The 15,423-nt window shown below is 44.0% G+C and overlaps 1 protein-coding gene across 1 annotated transcript in view; it reads left to right on the forward strand.

Annotated features, from left to right (window-relative positions):
- The window catches only part of NUP188 (nucleoporin 188), a 49,630-nt gene that overhangs the window by 29,464 nt on the left and 4,743 nt on the right, over nucleotides 1-15,423 (forward strand). The window contains exons 16-35 of the mRNA XM_049895537.1: nucleotides 338-490; nucleotides 675-801; nucleotides 1,077-1,164; nucleotides 1,260-1,336; nucleotides 2,138-2,252; nucleotides 5,570-5,690; nucleotides 5,805-5,871; nucleotides 6,456-6,584; nucleotides 6,920-7,059; nucleotides 7,900-8,006; nucleotides 9,041-9,247; nucleotides 9,371-9,540; nucleotides 10,205-10,274; nucleotides 10,689-10,756; nucleotides 11,163-11,358; nucleotides 13,094-13,171; nucleotides 13,464-13,549; nucleotides 13,820-13,965; nucleotides 14,241-14,422; nucleotides 15,094-15,294. Of these exons, the coding sequence (XP_049751494.1) occupies nucleotides 338-490; nucleotides 675-801; nucleotides 1,077-1,164; nucleotides 1,260-1,336; nucleotides 2,138-2,252; nucleotides 5,570-5,690; nucleotides 5,805-5,871; nucleotides 6,456-6,584; nucleotides 6,920-7,059; nucleotides 7,900-8,006; nucleotides 9,041-9,247; nucleotides 9,371-9,540; nucleotides 10,205-10,274; nucleotides 10,689-10,756; nucleotides 11,163-11,358; nucleotides 13,094-13,171; nucleotides 13,464-13,549; nucleotides 13,820-13,965; nucleotides 14,241-14,422; nucleotides 15,094-15,294 (2,528 nt within the window). The remainder of the gene's footprint in view (nucleotides 1-337; nucleotides 491-674; nucleotides 802-1,076; nucleotides 1,165-1,259; nucleotides 1,337-2,137; nucleotides 2,253-5,569; nucleotides 5,691-5,804; nucleotides 5,872-6,455; nucleotides 6,585-6,919; nucleotides 7,060-7,899; nucleotides 8,007-9,040; nucleotides 9,248-9,370; nucleotides 9,541-10,204; nucleotides 10,275-10,688; nucleotides 10,757-11,162; nucleotides 11,359-13,093; nucleotides 13,172-13,463; nucleotides 13,550-13,819; nucleotides 13,966-14,240; nucleotides 14,423-15,093; nucleotides 15,295-15,423) is intronic.

Here is a 15,423-nt window from a genome sequence, read left to right on the forward strand (position 1 = left end):
GACTTACCAGTGTCCTGGTCACTAACAGTCCTACGATATGGTTTTCCTGTAGTCATCATGTAAATGGAAAACCACTCTCTACTCAGCTGTTTTTCAGACACATGGAAAGCGTTATTTCCTCAACTAACATGAGAATTTTTTTTTTTAATTGCTTTCTAGATGAAAGCTTGCAGAGCAGATTAGGTGAATTTATTTTTCATGGAAAAAGCTATAGGAATGTTAGACTCCAAGAAAAAACTATACATTTCTCTGTGATTAAATATTGGTGTTTCATAGAGGAGTCACCTCTTTCTGTCATATGCCCAGGTAGACTAGTTCCTCTTCCTTCTTCCCTTAGGGGGTCAGACCAACCTTCGCATACCTCAGGGTACTGTGGGCCAAGTAATGCTGGATGACAGGGCTTATCTGGTACGCTGGGAATACTCCTACAGCAGTTGGACCCTTTTTACCTGCGAGATTGAAATGCTGCTTCATGTCGTTTCTACTGCAGGTAAGGTCAGGTTTGGGAGACATCGTCACAGGGAGGAAACAGACACGCTTAAAGAACGGACATATAATTTCAAGGCATTCAGGACCATCAAGATTGTGATTTGTCTGATTTGTTTGGGTCTCAGAGACCATTCAGCAGTCTTAGAATTGTTTATCATGAGGTCACAGGCTGTCTTTCCCCTCAGATGTGATTCAGCACTGCCAGAGGGTCAAGCCCATCATTGATCTGGTCCATAAGGTCATCAGTACAGATCTGTCAATTGCAGACTGCCTCCTGCCAATCACGTCCCGCATCTACATGCTGCTGCAGCGGTGAGTCTCCAGTGGACAGCCCTCAGCAGTTATTCTGAAAGAGCTCTCAGCAGTTATTCTCTCAGTTTCTAGGAGCCTGACCACACATCCAGTGGATCAGAGTTAACGCGTGTTCCTCTGTGGGAAACTCTGAAGTGATATATACTCCCAGCTGAGGGCTTTCCTGTTTCTACATCTCTGAGGAGGGCCTTGGAAAGAGGGAACTGGAAAATACTTGTGATGGAACAAGCTGTATTATTCATCTTACTGAGTACAGTGCACTTTTCTCCAACCAGGTTAACGACAGTGATCTCCCCCCCTGTGGATGTTATTGCTTCTTGTGTCAATTGTTTGACTGTTTTGGCTGCCCGGAATCCAGCAAAGGTGAGATGCCAAGTCTTCCCAACAGCCAAAAAAATGTAACACTTGGCATGCATTTGAAGACACGTGGACATTTGGCTCTCTTTTTCCCTTCCCAGGTCTGGACTGATCTTCGTCACACAGGTTTCTTACCATTTGTGGCTCACCCGGTCTCCAACATGAGTCAGATGATTAGGTGAGCAAGGTCTGAGAGTGGGTAGAGTATATTCCTGAAGGAGAGCCGTGTACAGGTCTAGCTTACCTTTACTAGTTTTTAAAGAAGCTTCTCTTTATCTGTTTACTCTGTCTGCTGCTTACCTGTTCAGCCCTCTGACTGGAATTTGGAGGGATGAGTGAGACAAGGTAAAGGAGATGATGGGACATGGGGCACAGAGGCTGCTCTTCTTTTTCAGAGATCTCAGTACAGATCTGTCAATTGCAGACTGCCTCCTGCCAGTCACGTCCCGCATCTACATGCTGCTGCGGTCTTGAAATCCTGAGAGAGAGATTGTTCTCATTCAGTGGCAACCCCTTAGGTACTTGAGAGTTTATTTCCCAGAGTAGAGAATCCATTGGTCTCTGGATCCAGGGAATTGACTTTTCCTCTCTTAAGTTAAGCCCCAGTCATTCTGCTTTTCCTTGTTTCACAGGTACTTGAGCTTGCCCAGTAGACCAGTTAGCATTAGACAAATGCTGTCTTACTTCCTGAACATCCTCACCTTGCACCCTCTTGCTTTACAAGACAAAGACGTTTCCCTGACATTTATTTTGATTTTTCACTTTAAAGCTTTTTGAAGTCGTACATAAATAAAACATGTTCTTAATGTTTACCTTGGGTATAAAGTTGTCTGGATTTGATTAATTTCCTTGCAGAGCTTTTCACTTCATGCCTGAGCCATCTAGACAATTACTGAACAAGAATGCTTTGTGGTTACACTTTCTTGAAACCTTGTAATTGCCCTGTAATTTTTTTTCTATCCCTCCCTGTCTTTCCCAGTGCGGAGGGCATGAATGCTGGAGGCTATGGAAACCTCTTGATGAACAGCGAACAGCCCCAAGGCGAGTATGGGGTCACCATTGCTTTTCTGCGCTTGATTACCACCCTTGTCAAGGTAAAATCTGGTCAGATGATTCTGAAATTGTTTCCTTGCCCAGTGCTATTGCAGTCATCTTGTCTGGAGGCAGAACAGTTGTCCTGAAGTTACAGTGATAACAGTTTCTATATTTTGAGTACCTCCTGTGTACCAGGCTCTACAGTAGGTGCTTTACGTGAATTTAATATTCTCAGGAGGCTTAGGTAAAATTGAAGAGGCTGTATGGTTTAATGCGGTGACTGTCAAGCTATTTTGACTGTAGCCCAGGGTAATAAGCACATTTTATATCATACCCCAGTACACATGTATATACTGCTGAAGCAAAGCTTCACAGTACAATACTCTTACTACTACCTATTTAAAAAAAAAAAAAAAATACTGAGTTTTTGGTGTAGGTTTACATAGCAGGTTAAGTTCCCATTTAACGATTTCCACACAAATTGTTCACTGACATTAGTTGCATTTATCACAGTGTGTCAACATTCTCTTTAATTGTATTCAGTTTGTTCTTTCTCTAGTACTGTAGTTTCCCTGCCCCCTTCTTATCCTTGCTTTTGAGTAATTGTTGATCTTTTAATCTCATCTCTGATGGTTTTTAAGTAGCGCACCAATCTTATGAGTAACATCCTTTATTTTGTATGCCACTCGGCTATTTCGCTAAAAGGTGATCACAGGAAATAGGCTCAGTTCTAGGTTTAAAGAGTGTATCAGAGCAGTAGTCTCAGGGAGTCCCCTGTCAAGAGTTATACTTTCTATTCTTTTTTTTTTTTTTTAGTTCTGACCATTAACTGATTTCATAATCTACTAATGGGTCACAACTCAGTTTGAAAAATACTGGTGTAGCAGTTAAAAGCATGGGTTTTGTATGCAGACAGAATTAGGTTTAAATTCCAGCTTGACTACTTATAGCTTCATGACCTTGGTTAGGTACAGAATTTCTCAGAACCTTTATAAAATAGGAATGATAATTATAGTTTCTACTACATGGAATTTGAGAGAGCCATGCAGGCAAAGCAGTCAGCACACTTCCAGGCCACAGAACATCGTAAATGAATGCTTTAAAAAATAGGAACAATCATATCGAGAGATCTGGATATAGATGCAGATGTTTACAGTATAGATATTATAATGAAGTATGCAAAGACCTTCGGTTAGAAAACCAAAAGGGAAGAACACACTCAGCATTTCTCAAGCTGAAAAAACTGAAGAAAAAATACAAGCCTTGAGTTTCATTAGTGAAGGATTCTATGGGCAAAGGATGATGCAGGAAGCGTTAAAAGAAGATAGAAGGAACACACAGAGTCCCTATACCAAAAAGAACTGGTTGATGTTCAGCCATCCCAGGAGGTGTAGTATATGATCAAGAACCAGTGGTACTGAAGGGGGAAGTCCAAGCTGCACTGAAAGTATTGGCAAAAACAAGGCTCCAGGAATTGATGGAATACCAATTGAGACGTTTCAGCAAATGAATGCAATGTTGGAAGTGCTCACTTGTCTACGCCAAGATATTTGGAAGACAGCTACCTGGCCAACCAATACAGAGAAGTCCATGTTTATGCCCATTCCAAAGAAAGGTGATCCAACGGAATGTGGAAATTATCAAACAGCATCATTCATATCACATGCAAGTAAAATTTTGCTGAAGATGATTCAAAAAATGGTTGCAGCAATACATTGACAGAGAACTGCCAGGAATTCAAGCTGGATTCAGAAGAGGACGTGGAATGAGGGATATTATTGCTAATGTCAGATGGATCTTGGCTAAAAGCAGGTGACACCAGAAAGATGTTTACCTGTGTTTTATTGACTATACAAAGGCATTTGACTGTGTATATCATAACAAATTATGGATAACATTGCAAAGAATGGTAATTCTGGAACACTTCATTGTACCCATGAAGAGCCTGTACACAGACCAAGAGGCAGTTGTTCGAAGAGAGCAAGGGGATACTGCATGGTTTAATATCAAAAAAGGTGTGCGTCAGGTTGCATCCTTTCTCCATACTTATTCAGTCTGCATGCTGAGCAAAGAATCCGAGAAGCTGAACTATATGAAGAAGAAGGTGGCATCAGGATTAGCGGAAAGCTCATTAACAACCTCCGATATGCAGATGACACAACCTTGCTTGCTGAAAGCGAAGAGGACTTCAAGCATTTACCAATGAAAATCAAAGACCACAGCCTTCAGTATGGATTTCACCTCAATATAAAGAAAACAAAAATCCTCACAACTGGACAAATAAGCAGCATCATGATAAATGGAGAAATTATAGAAATTGTCAAGGATTTCATTTTACTTGGATCCACAATCAATACCCATGGAAGCAGCAGTCAAGAAATTAAATGAAGTATCGCCTTGGGCAGATCTGCTGCAAAAGACCTCTTTAAAGTGTTGAAAAGCGAAGACGTCACTTTGAGGACTAAGGTGCCATGGTATTTTCAGCGGCCCCATATGCATGTGAAGGGTGGAATATGAATAAGGAAGACTGAAGAAGAATTGATGCCTTTGAATTGTGCTGGCGAAGAATAATATACCATGGACTACTAGAAGAATAAACAAATCTGCCTTTGAAGAAGTACTGCCAGAGTGCACCTTGGAAGTGAGGATGGTGAGACTTCACCTCACATACTTTGGACATGTTGTCAGGACGGACCAGTTCCTGGAGTGGGGCATCATGCTTGGTAAGGTCAGTGAAAAAGAGGAAGACCCTCAACAAGATGGATTGACACAATGGCTGCAGCAGTGGGCTCAAACATAGCAAAGATTGTGAGGATGGCGCAGGACCGGGCAGTGTTTCATTCTGTTGTACGTAAGGTCACTATGAGATAGAACATACTCAGTGGCACCTAACAATAGCAACATAGATGCTTATCTTTATATAAATAAAGAGCACCCATTTTTAAGATAGGGAGAAACTGATGTTAAGTCGCATTATGGCAAAGAATTTGGGATATCAGATCTCCTTTCTGGTATTCCACTGATGGGGTAGAGGGTCAAGGTTGTCACGATGATCTCCATTATCAATAGTCCTGTGTTCTTTATGTGTAAGGTATCTCCCTTCCTCCCAGATTCAGCCTTTATCTCTCTTTTTCATGCAGGTATTTTTATGGCATACACACATTGGTTTTTTTTAAGTTTTTTCTCAAATTTACAGAAATGCACAACTTGGGCTTAATTGACCTAGGGTTTTCTGATGGGTGTTTTTTTCATTAATAGCCAAGGCTGGCCCAGATTTCATTTGGACTTACGGTTTTGGAGTTAGTAAATCTTTAGTAACTAAATGACTTTTCTTGCATTCACGTGGCAGAAGCCCTCACAGCATGGTTTCTTGCAGGGGCAGCTTGGTAGTACTCAGAGCCAAGGGCTGGTGCCTTGTGTCATGTTTGTGCTGAAGGAGATGCTTCCCAGCTATCACAAGTGGCGCTATAACTCTCATGGCGTGAGAGAGCAGATTGGTAAGGACAGCATGGGCAGGGAAGGCCTTGGGAATTTCTGGTTCCCTAGAATTTCCTTGATTTCCCTTTCTTGGGATAAGGCCACGTCATTTCTACATCTTTTCCGGAGTGCAGGTTGCCTGATCTTGGAGCTGATTCATGCGATACTGAACCTGTGCCATGAGACGGATCTGCATAGCAGGTATGAGAGGGGTGATTGCTAGAGCTTGGTGCTCCTGGATGCTGCCACTCATCAAGGGGAGACATGGGCTTCTGCTTGCAGAGCCATGTCTTTTCTTTCAGAGAACTCAACCTTTGTTGAGACCAGAGCCCAGTACACTTGAGGTCGTGATTTGCTTTTCACTGGCCTTTTTATCCTTTTTCCTTTTGAAGAGAGAAGAACAAATGAATTGGAAATGAGGTGTGTGTGTGTGCGCACACGTGCATACACACCCAAATTGCTCCGTGTTTCTTCAGGCTACTATGTATATACCTGTTTTGTTTTAATGGTTGCATGGTACTCTATTGTATGGCTTAATCATGATTTATTCAGTAAATATTTTCATTAATTGATGAACATTTAAGATTGTTTCTCAGGGTGGTTTTTAGGATCAGGTCTCTTCCAGGAAATAGATCAGAGTGTCTTCATCTAGCAAAGAGAGCTAATCTATGTTACTGATGTGCAGCCGATTAGGTTTACCACCCTAGCCCAGCGGGACAGTGCCCTTTCCTTCCAACGATGAATGTGGTGACTTCCTAGTAACTCAGAACGCCTCTGTCTTCCAGTCACACTCCCAGCCTTCAGTCTCTGTGCATCTGCAGCCTGGCCTACACAGAAGCTGGACAGACTGTTATCAACATTATGGGCATCGGCGTGGACACCATTGACATGGTGATGGCAGCTCAGCCCCGGAGGTGGGACTCCCTCGCCACCTTTCCCCCCATTTATCTTTATGGTGCCTGAGACTGCATACTCTAAGAACTCTAGCTTGAGGTAACTTGAAGTAGCTCTTTTAAAACAATTATGTTTATCCTAGCACATAGGCCTTAGACAGTTTAGTGGCTGCTATGTGGGCTGTCCATAGGAAAGGGAGTTAGTTACTCTTTCTCTCTCCTGGATTGGACTGGGGACTCTCAGTAGAACCTGTTGAACTCTGGGATTATTGTTGGAATCTAATTCATGAGAACATGTGTGTTACGGATGACGTCATGTTGTCTGAATCAACTTTGGTTTCCATTTGGCACCCTAGTGATGGGGCAGAGGGCCAGGGGCAGGGCCAGCTGCTGATCAAGACAGTGAAACTGGCATTCTCCGTCACCAACAATGTCATTCGGCTAAAGTCGCCTTCTAATGTGGTATCCCCCTTGGAACAGGCTCTCACACAACATGGTATGTATTTCTGTTCCACTTGGCAACTTACTGCCCATAAGTACATGGTTCTGACTCTGCTTTTGGAGGTCAGCGGTGTTTTCTGATTAATTCCTTGAGGAAATTTGGAAATGATCATCAGTTTCCATCTCGGACTTAGAAACAAGAGGACTGGATCATACTTTGTTTCTGCCTCCTATTGATGATAGAATAATAGTTAAGAACATAGGCCCAAAGTTAAATTGCCATGGTTCAAATTCTGACTCCAACCAGCTGTGAGACCTTGAATGCATTACTAAACAACTCTGCCTCAGGTTCCTCATCAGTAAAATGGGGATAATAAAGTAGTAGTCTGTTTTATAAGATGATAGTGAAGATTAAATAAATAACTACATGTAAAACATGTAGAGAGAGAGTCCTCATGCTTAGTAAGTATTGGCTATTACTCTGTGACCTTAAACTGGTCGTTTAATCCCTTTGGGACCCACTTTCCTTCTTTTCAAGGAGTTGTTTGGATAATATTTAAGGCCCTTACTAGCTGTGATCATTTTGGGATTTCTACGATTTTTGCAGTGCTTCAGTGTGATGTCTTTTTCTAACCTATATTTTGGAAAACTACCTATTTTCTTCAAATTGTCTCTTTTCCTGTCCCTCATGAATTGGATGGAGCTGTTGATCTAAAATTCCGTCCTGACTCCCCTGTTTGCTCCTAAAAAAAGACAGGATGGCCACATGGTTTTGTTTTGGCCCCCAAATTACTGAGGGTAAATTTTCTCACATTTATGAGCCTTTTTGAAAGCAGCCTCTCAGAGCTTGACTCAAGCGCACTTGATGACTCAGCTGTCTCCTGTGCTTCTTCAGGTGCCCATGGGAACAACCTCATTGCTGTTCTAGCCAAATACATCTACCATAAACATGACCCTGCTTTGCCACGTCTTGCCATCCAATTGCTGAAACGTCTGGCCACGGTAGGATTCCGTTTCACCAACCAGAGCCCCAGAAAATTGACTCTTTCTGCTTGAGACTACTCTTGCCTTCTCCCAATAGAAACAGCTAACTTGGACTTCTCTGACTTTGAAAAAAGCATAGCCATACATATACACTTAAATGTGTGTTCATGAGGTTTTTTTTTTCTTATTACAAAAGACATGCGTACTCATTGTAAAAATTTAAACGTTACAGATACGTGTAACATAGAAAGTTAGGGTATCCCATGATCCTCTTGTTCTGAGAGTCCCTATGAGCAGGTTGGTACACAGTGCTCCACATTTCTTTCTTTTTGTATGTGCTTATATATTAAAGGGTGTTTGGGTGTACACTTTTGTTCCTTACGAAAGTAGAGTTCCACTCTACATACCGTTTTGTGACTAGCTTTCTTCACTTAACGTTAAGTTTTGCAGTCTTTCCCTGCGGGTAGGTTGGTGCTACTTTATTCTTTTTAGTGTTTGCATGGCGTGCCATTGAGTGGATGCATCGTAACGTATTTGGGCTGTTTTCTATCTTTAACTATTGGAAGCATGCGGCAATGAACATTATTACTTGTAGAACTTCGTAAACTTTTGTTTACAGTCCCTAAGTATTAAATAAATAGATAGAAATGAACATTTTAATTTTGATTAAGACATTTCCAAATAGCCTTCCAGTAGAGATTATAACAGTTTCTTCTTGTATTCTTGCCACAAGGGACATCATCAGTTTTTTAATCTTTCCAATTGTGATAAGAAAAAAAGATATTCTCTGATGTTTACTTTGCATTATTTGATTGCGAGAGAGGTTGAGCATCTTCTTATGCTGATTACTGTTTCTTCTGTAAATTGTTAGGCATCTTGTGCTGTAGTTCTCCTGGAGTAATGTTCCCTCTGACTCAGGACTGGATGTGTCCCTGTCTGGATGTTTCTCTCTCTGCCTCTTTTCTGGGAATTCTTCGGTACCCTCCTGCAGGAGCCTCTTTGAGGTTGCCTGGAGGCAGAGATCTAAGCCTGTGTGTCCTTGTCTCCATCAGGTGGCCCCAATGTCGGTGTATGCCTGCCTGGGCAATGATGCAGCTGCCATTCGCGATGCCTTCCTGATTCGGCTGCAGAGCAAGATTGAGGACATGCGTATCAAAGTCATGGTTCTGGAATTCCTCACAGTGGCTGTAGAGACCCAGCCAGGCCTCATCGAACTGTTTCTGAACCTAGAGGTGAAGGACGGCAGTGATGGCTCCAAGGTGAGCCTCCACCTGCAATGAAGTTGAGAGAGATGGCTCCCTGGGAGGTGGGTGCAGGACCCTGCAGGTACAGCTGCCAGTGGCGGCTGTGGACATGAACCTCCCACATGTCCCCTCTTGCAGGAATTCAGCCTTGGGGTGTGGAGTTGTCTACACGCAGTGCTGGAGCTGATTGATTGCCAGCAGCAGGATCGATACTGGTGCCCGCCCCTGCTGCATCGTGCAGCCATTGCCTTTCTGCATGCCCTGTGGCAGGACCGTCGGGACAGTGCCATGCTGGTCCTCAGAACCAAGTAAGTCTGACTCTGGGAGTTATTTAACTCTGAGTCTCATCCTTGTCTGTAAAATGGAGGTAACAGTGGTTCCCGTCTCAGAGGTTGTTATGACAGTTCACTGATAATAGGCATAAAAAGTGCTTTTTGCCTGGTTTGACATATGGGAGTTTTAGTTATTCTCTTAATGCAGCCGCCAGCAGGTGCCATCTTTAAGTTTTAACTATCTTTGTGTTCCCACCCTCTGCTAGCCCCATTAAACCTATTGTTCTTTAGAAACAGTGTATTCATATAGGAGTGGCTTGCTCAACCACTGGGCCAAAACATCCTCTTCTCGTGAACTCTCTTGGCACAAAGGAAGAAATATTATCAAGGCTAAATATGGGAGTCTGATGTACTTATGTCCCTCTTTACTCTGTTCTTTGTGGGACTTTTGGAAAAGTACAGTAGAATGAATCATTAAGGTTTTTACTGACCAGCTCTATAAAGTATAATTATATTTCTTAAGATGATAAACCAATTTTCTGTATGGAACCCTTTAAATATGTGTAGGAATAATTGACCTATAAGATGCATGTTAGGATTTGGACTGGTAAAATATGGAGAAGTAACCACTGAAGGGAGTTAGAGGAGAAAAGGACTATGTGAGAGAAGCAGTGTGATTTCCAGTGTATTTCCTTTTTAGACCCAAGTTTTGGGAGAATTTAACCAGCCCACTGTTTGGAACCCTTTCTCCTCCCTCAGAAACATCTGAGGTAAGCTGTGTTGAAGGATGGGACAGTGGCTGAAAGTCCCTGGGAGGAAAGGCTGGGCTATGAGATACAGGAAATGATACCTCCCCTAATTAAACAACCAGAATTGTTCTACATTAGGAACTTTTTTCTCAAAAAAGTGCCTGCTTCCTGTTTCTTTGATGTCTTGCTTTGGGAAGAAAAATGGCATACCCTCTTCTGTGCTGATGGCTCTGTGGTCTTCTTCACTGTTTTGGAGACGTTGAGAACCTGACACTTTGCTCTTCCAAGTCAGATGGCCATTTACATTTGATAGGGAATGTGCGTTCTTGTTTTCAAAGTATTGGGTCCTTGCTCTGTTACATTGTAGGGGGGCACCAGAGAAGAAGTTCCTCCATGTGACTGGTTTCTGCTCTACTCTGCTCTTCCCCTCCACAGCCCAGCATTCTGGAAACCTGTGCCCTAATTATGAAGATAATTTGCTTGGAGATATACTATGTTGTTAAGTGAGTCTTTGCCCCTTTCGAGTCTTTAATTAAAGGTTGGGATGGGGAGATCATAGTGGCCCACCATTGGGCCTAAGCCGAGGGGAGAGCTGGTTTGGAACCATTTATGGAGGGCCAGTAAATTGTGTCCTGGACCAGTCCATTGATGGCATTTATGATTGTCAGAGAAGTATTGTGAAGCCAACTCTGTGTGACCAGGATTTTATGGAGGAGAAATTCTGGAAAAGGCCTCAATCTTACCCATTATGTTGAGCAAGAAGTATGAACCTCACACATTGGAGTTGATCCTGGAGCCATCTGCCTTTAAGCCCATGTGAGGTTGCTTTCTCTGTCTCAAGAAGGGTCTGTGCCCATCATATTCCTGTCAAAATCTAACTGTGGCTTTTGTTTTTTCTTGACACTCCAGGGGTTCACTAGACCAGTCATTAAAAGATACACTCAAGAAATTTTCCAGCGAAAAACGCTTTGCCTACTGGTCAGGGTATGTCAAGTCCTTGGCAGTTCACATGGCTGAAACAGAGGGCAGCAGCTGCACCTCCTTGGTAGAGTACCAGATGCTGGTCTCTGCCTGGCGAATGCTTCTCATCATTGCCACCAGTCACGTAAGAACCTCCTTGGGCAAGTGTTCACTTTGGTGTCCTAGCAACAATGTTTTGAGATGCCTGGCAGATAAAGCCCCTTGGGATGAAAAGCAAATCAGGATTTGTCCCTGAGAGCTAAATGTGACAGGTTCAGGGCCAAGAGATTGGGGGTAATACGAGGTGTTTGACGGTATTGTTTCCAACAAGAGACACGTAAGAAGAGTGCAGAGAAATACTTAAAATCCCTTCAGACATTCATACAAGCCTCTAGCTACATCTGTGGTCTTGGATAGCCTAAGGGGCTCCCTTGCTTAGTTTGCCTCTCATGCAAATGTGTAATTGCCTTCTTACGCTTTGTGCCCTGTAGATGCTAGGTAAATATTTGTTGATTAGCCAACAGGTGGCTGTAACAGCTGCAGAAACACCCTCTTTAGACAGCAGTTTGTGGTTTGTTTTCATTGGTTCCTAGACAAAGAATAGAGGCTGCTGTGTCTGTAGTGTCTCTGCACTGAGAGTTGGTTTTTGAAGCGGGTTAATATTGGGGAAGAGCTTTGGTTTTTTTCTTGGCATTTATTGTGGTTTGACACCATCTTGTTGTGTTGTAAGGAGTAAGTGTTAAACTGCTTGTCCCTGGAGAATCCAGATTAATATCTTGACTTCATTAATGACTTGAGCTTGATAGATGCCTCCCTGTCCGGGGCATACTCTTGCCTCCTCAGTGAGATGTTCCTTAGAGCCAGAGCTCCCACTTCCTTGGAGCTTTGATCCTAGAAAGAGTGAGGGTGTGAGTGTTCTTGCTGTGGCACAATGGTCGTGGGCCCCTGAGACTCCAGACACACCAGAAGACTCAGCCATCTTTGGGGAATGATTGGATTCCCCGGCAAATAACCTCAGTGTCACCTGCCTTTTAGACCCCAGCCAGGCAGCAGTTTTTGAGCTGTAGCTCTGAAAATCCTGCCGTCCTCTTTCCTCTTACGAAACCTATTTGGTCAAGTCCAGGATGTTGATCATTCATTCATTTATTCATTTTAGGAATATTAATTAAATGTTTACCATGTGCCAGGCACCAGGGATACAGCAGTGAGTAAAGACATATAGGTCCTTAATCTCATGGAGAGAGGTCCAGGAGGGAGCCAGATTATAAACATGTTCACAAATAAAAAATAGAGTTTTAGATTGACATAATTTTCTATGAAGGCAATAATTAAAGTGCTGTGGTAGAGATTTATTTTAGATAGGGCTAGTTGGGAGGCCCTGTCTAAGGAGGTGATAACCCAAACTGAGACATAAATAGTACAAAGAAGCCTTTTAGGAGAAGGCCTGTGGAAGAGAGCAGCCTGGGTAGATGGAATCCCAAGTATGAAGGTCTGGATGTGGAAAAGAGCTTGGTGTGTTAAAGGAGAAGGTGAGTAGGGCTGGAACATAGTAAGCCTGTGGAAGTGAGACCAGTCAGTTGGACTAGATTACATGGAGCCTTCTAGGCCATGCTGAGGAGTTTGGTTTGTATTTCTAATACACTAGGAGGTCTTTGAAGGGCTTTAAGCAGGAGAAGGATAGAGCCATGAAGAGGAAGTATAACTGGGCTTGATTCTGACACCTGAAGGTGGACAAAGAAACAGCATGGCCATCAAGATTCATTTTAATCAGGGAGACAATGACATCAATGACTAGGTGCCTGACAGAAGATCTCATGTTTTTTAGCTGCTAAAGTCTGGGAGGTTTCCTCAACCGAAACCCTTTTTCTGTTCCATTGTAGGCGGATATCATGCACCTGACTGAGTCTGCAGTGCGTCGCCAGCTCTTTCTTGAAGTGCTTGATGGGACCAAAGCGTTAGTAAGTATGTCTAGGAGATTTCATATTCCTTCAAGGGAGAAGGTCTCTGAAGTCAAATCACAGAGCTCTGGATCTACCAGCTGCACAAGTTGTCAGATCAAAGGGCTCAGCCTGGGAGACAAGGCTGTAGCAGGGAAGCCAAGGCCTGCTGCTGCCGTGCCAACTCCTGGTCCCTTTCCCTCTGTCCCATCCCTGTGGGTGCAGTGCTGGGATCAGTGGATGGAGCTCAAATCCTCCCACTGTGTCAGCTCTCAGGAAGCCAAACTCTAACCACTTTGCTCTCTCCCTTCAGCTCCTGGTTCCGACCTCAGTGAACTGCCTCCGCCTTGGCTCCATGATGTGCACTCTGCTGCTTATCCTCCTCCGGCAATGGAAGAGGTGAGGGCTGTGCCCAGAGAGGTGGGCTTGAGGCCAGCAGCCTCCATGACCATGCCTGCTCGCTTCTCTTTACCAACACTTCACCTGACCAAACAGGAGAAATTGAGTCTAAAATGGGCTGTAGGTTCATTGTAGCTTTCTGTCATAGGGCATGGGACTGATAGCAAATGCACAGATGGGAGGCAAAGACTGCCAGGTGGGGCAAGAGCATTTGTGGCCTTTTTATGAGGTGTGTTTCTCCTCCCCTCTGCACCCTCACATTATTTCTAGAGAGTTAGGTTCTGTGGATGAAATTCTCGGTCCTTTGACGGAGATACTTGAGGGAGTGCTCCAGGCAGACCAACAGCTCATGGAGAAGACCAAGGCCAAGGTGTTTTCAGCGTTCATCACAGTGTTGCAGATGAAGGAGATGAGAGGTGAGGGGCAGACTGCGGTGGGGGAGTAGCAGTAGCAGTCTGCCTGTCCCTGCCAGCAGCCAGCCTAGGCAGGGCTTGTTTTCACCATTGGAGCTCTTCTAGAAAGTTCTTTTTCTTCCCCACGTTTTCCCTCATCATTTCTTTTCATGAGACAGACACTTTCCCTCTGAACACCATACTACATTCCCAGTCACCTGCCTGGGAGGGAGAATTTTTTGTGCAGTGAGAGTTGATATGATGAGCATGGCATTGACCCCTCCCTGTCTGCTGTGCAGTAAGTGACATCCCGCAGTACTCCCAGCTGGTGTTTAACGTCTGTGAGACCCTCCAAGAAGAGGTGATTGCACTCTTCGACCAGACCCGCCACAGCCTAGCGTCAGGCAATACCACAGAGGACAAGGACAGCATGGAGACAGATGATTGTTCTCGGCCTCGGCACAAGGACCAGCGTGATGGGGTGAGAGGACATCCTAGGGAGCAGTATGTTCTTAACTGTTGCGTCACCAGGGCTCCTTGAATGCAGTGTTTTTCAAACTGTGGGTCTTGAAATCAGTTGAGTTGGTGTCAGCCAATTTTTTTTAATGAAGTAGAGTGAAATGCCAAAGAAAATATTAGAGTGTTTTTATAAGCTGTAAGAGTAGGTACTCAGGTCAGTGAAATAACATGTGTATACTAAGGTGCAATGTTAAAGGCATTCGTTGCTGTGAGTCATGGTCAAGATAAGTTTGAAAAGCCACTGGTATAAAGTATAAGTTAGAGGGGATCAAGAGTAAATGAAGAATGACCATTTAGGCGGCTGCTGCATCAGTGCAGCAAGAGGTAATGTCATGTAGTCTCTGTGCTAGTGGCAGAGTTAGGTAGAGTTACAGATGAGAGATGAGAAGTAGCATGATATTTTGGATGTTGAGGAAGGAGTTGTCAGTTGAGGGGTTGCTTATTCGGATGGAAAGATTTGGTGCCGTTCCCTGAAAAGTGGACACAGGAGAGGATTAGGTTGGAAAGGATCTGATTTAGTCAAGCTTTGTTGGAGATGTGCACAACTGTCTAGGTCTTGGGGAAATAGGCCCGGGACTGTCAGCCCTCCTTCTGTTCCTCTTGGATTGCTTCCTTCTGCCTGGGTCCTAGCAGGTGTGTGTCCTGGGCCTACACCTGGCCAAGGAGCTGTGTGAGGTGGATGAGGATGGCGACTCGTGGCTGCAGGTGACTCGCAGACTCCCCATCCTGCCGACCCTCTTCACCACCTTGGAGGTGAGCCTTCGCATGAAGCAGAACCTGCATTTCACCGAGGCTTCGTTGCACCTGCTGCTCACCCTGGCTCGCACCCAGCAGGTAGGAGGCAAACCTGAAGGCAGGAGGGGGCCATCTTGCTTGTGCTGAGTGGGTTCTTAAACTGTTCACAGTTCTCTGTGTAAGCTGTGGTTTAGCCTGAGAGTGCTACCTGACCCTGGGCAGAGTGGC

Source organism: Elephas maximus, chromosome 9 (genome assembly GCF_024166365.1).
Source record: "Elephas maximus indicus isolate mEleMax1 chromosome 9, mEleMax1 primary haplotype, whole genome shotgun sequence".
Classification (NCBI taxonomy): domain Eukaryota; kingdom Metazoa; phylum Chordata; class Mammalia; order Proboscidea; family Elephantidae; genus Elephas; species Elephas maximus.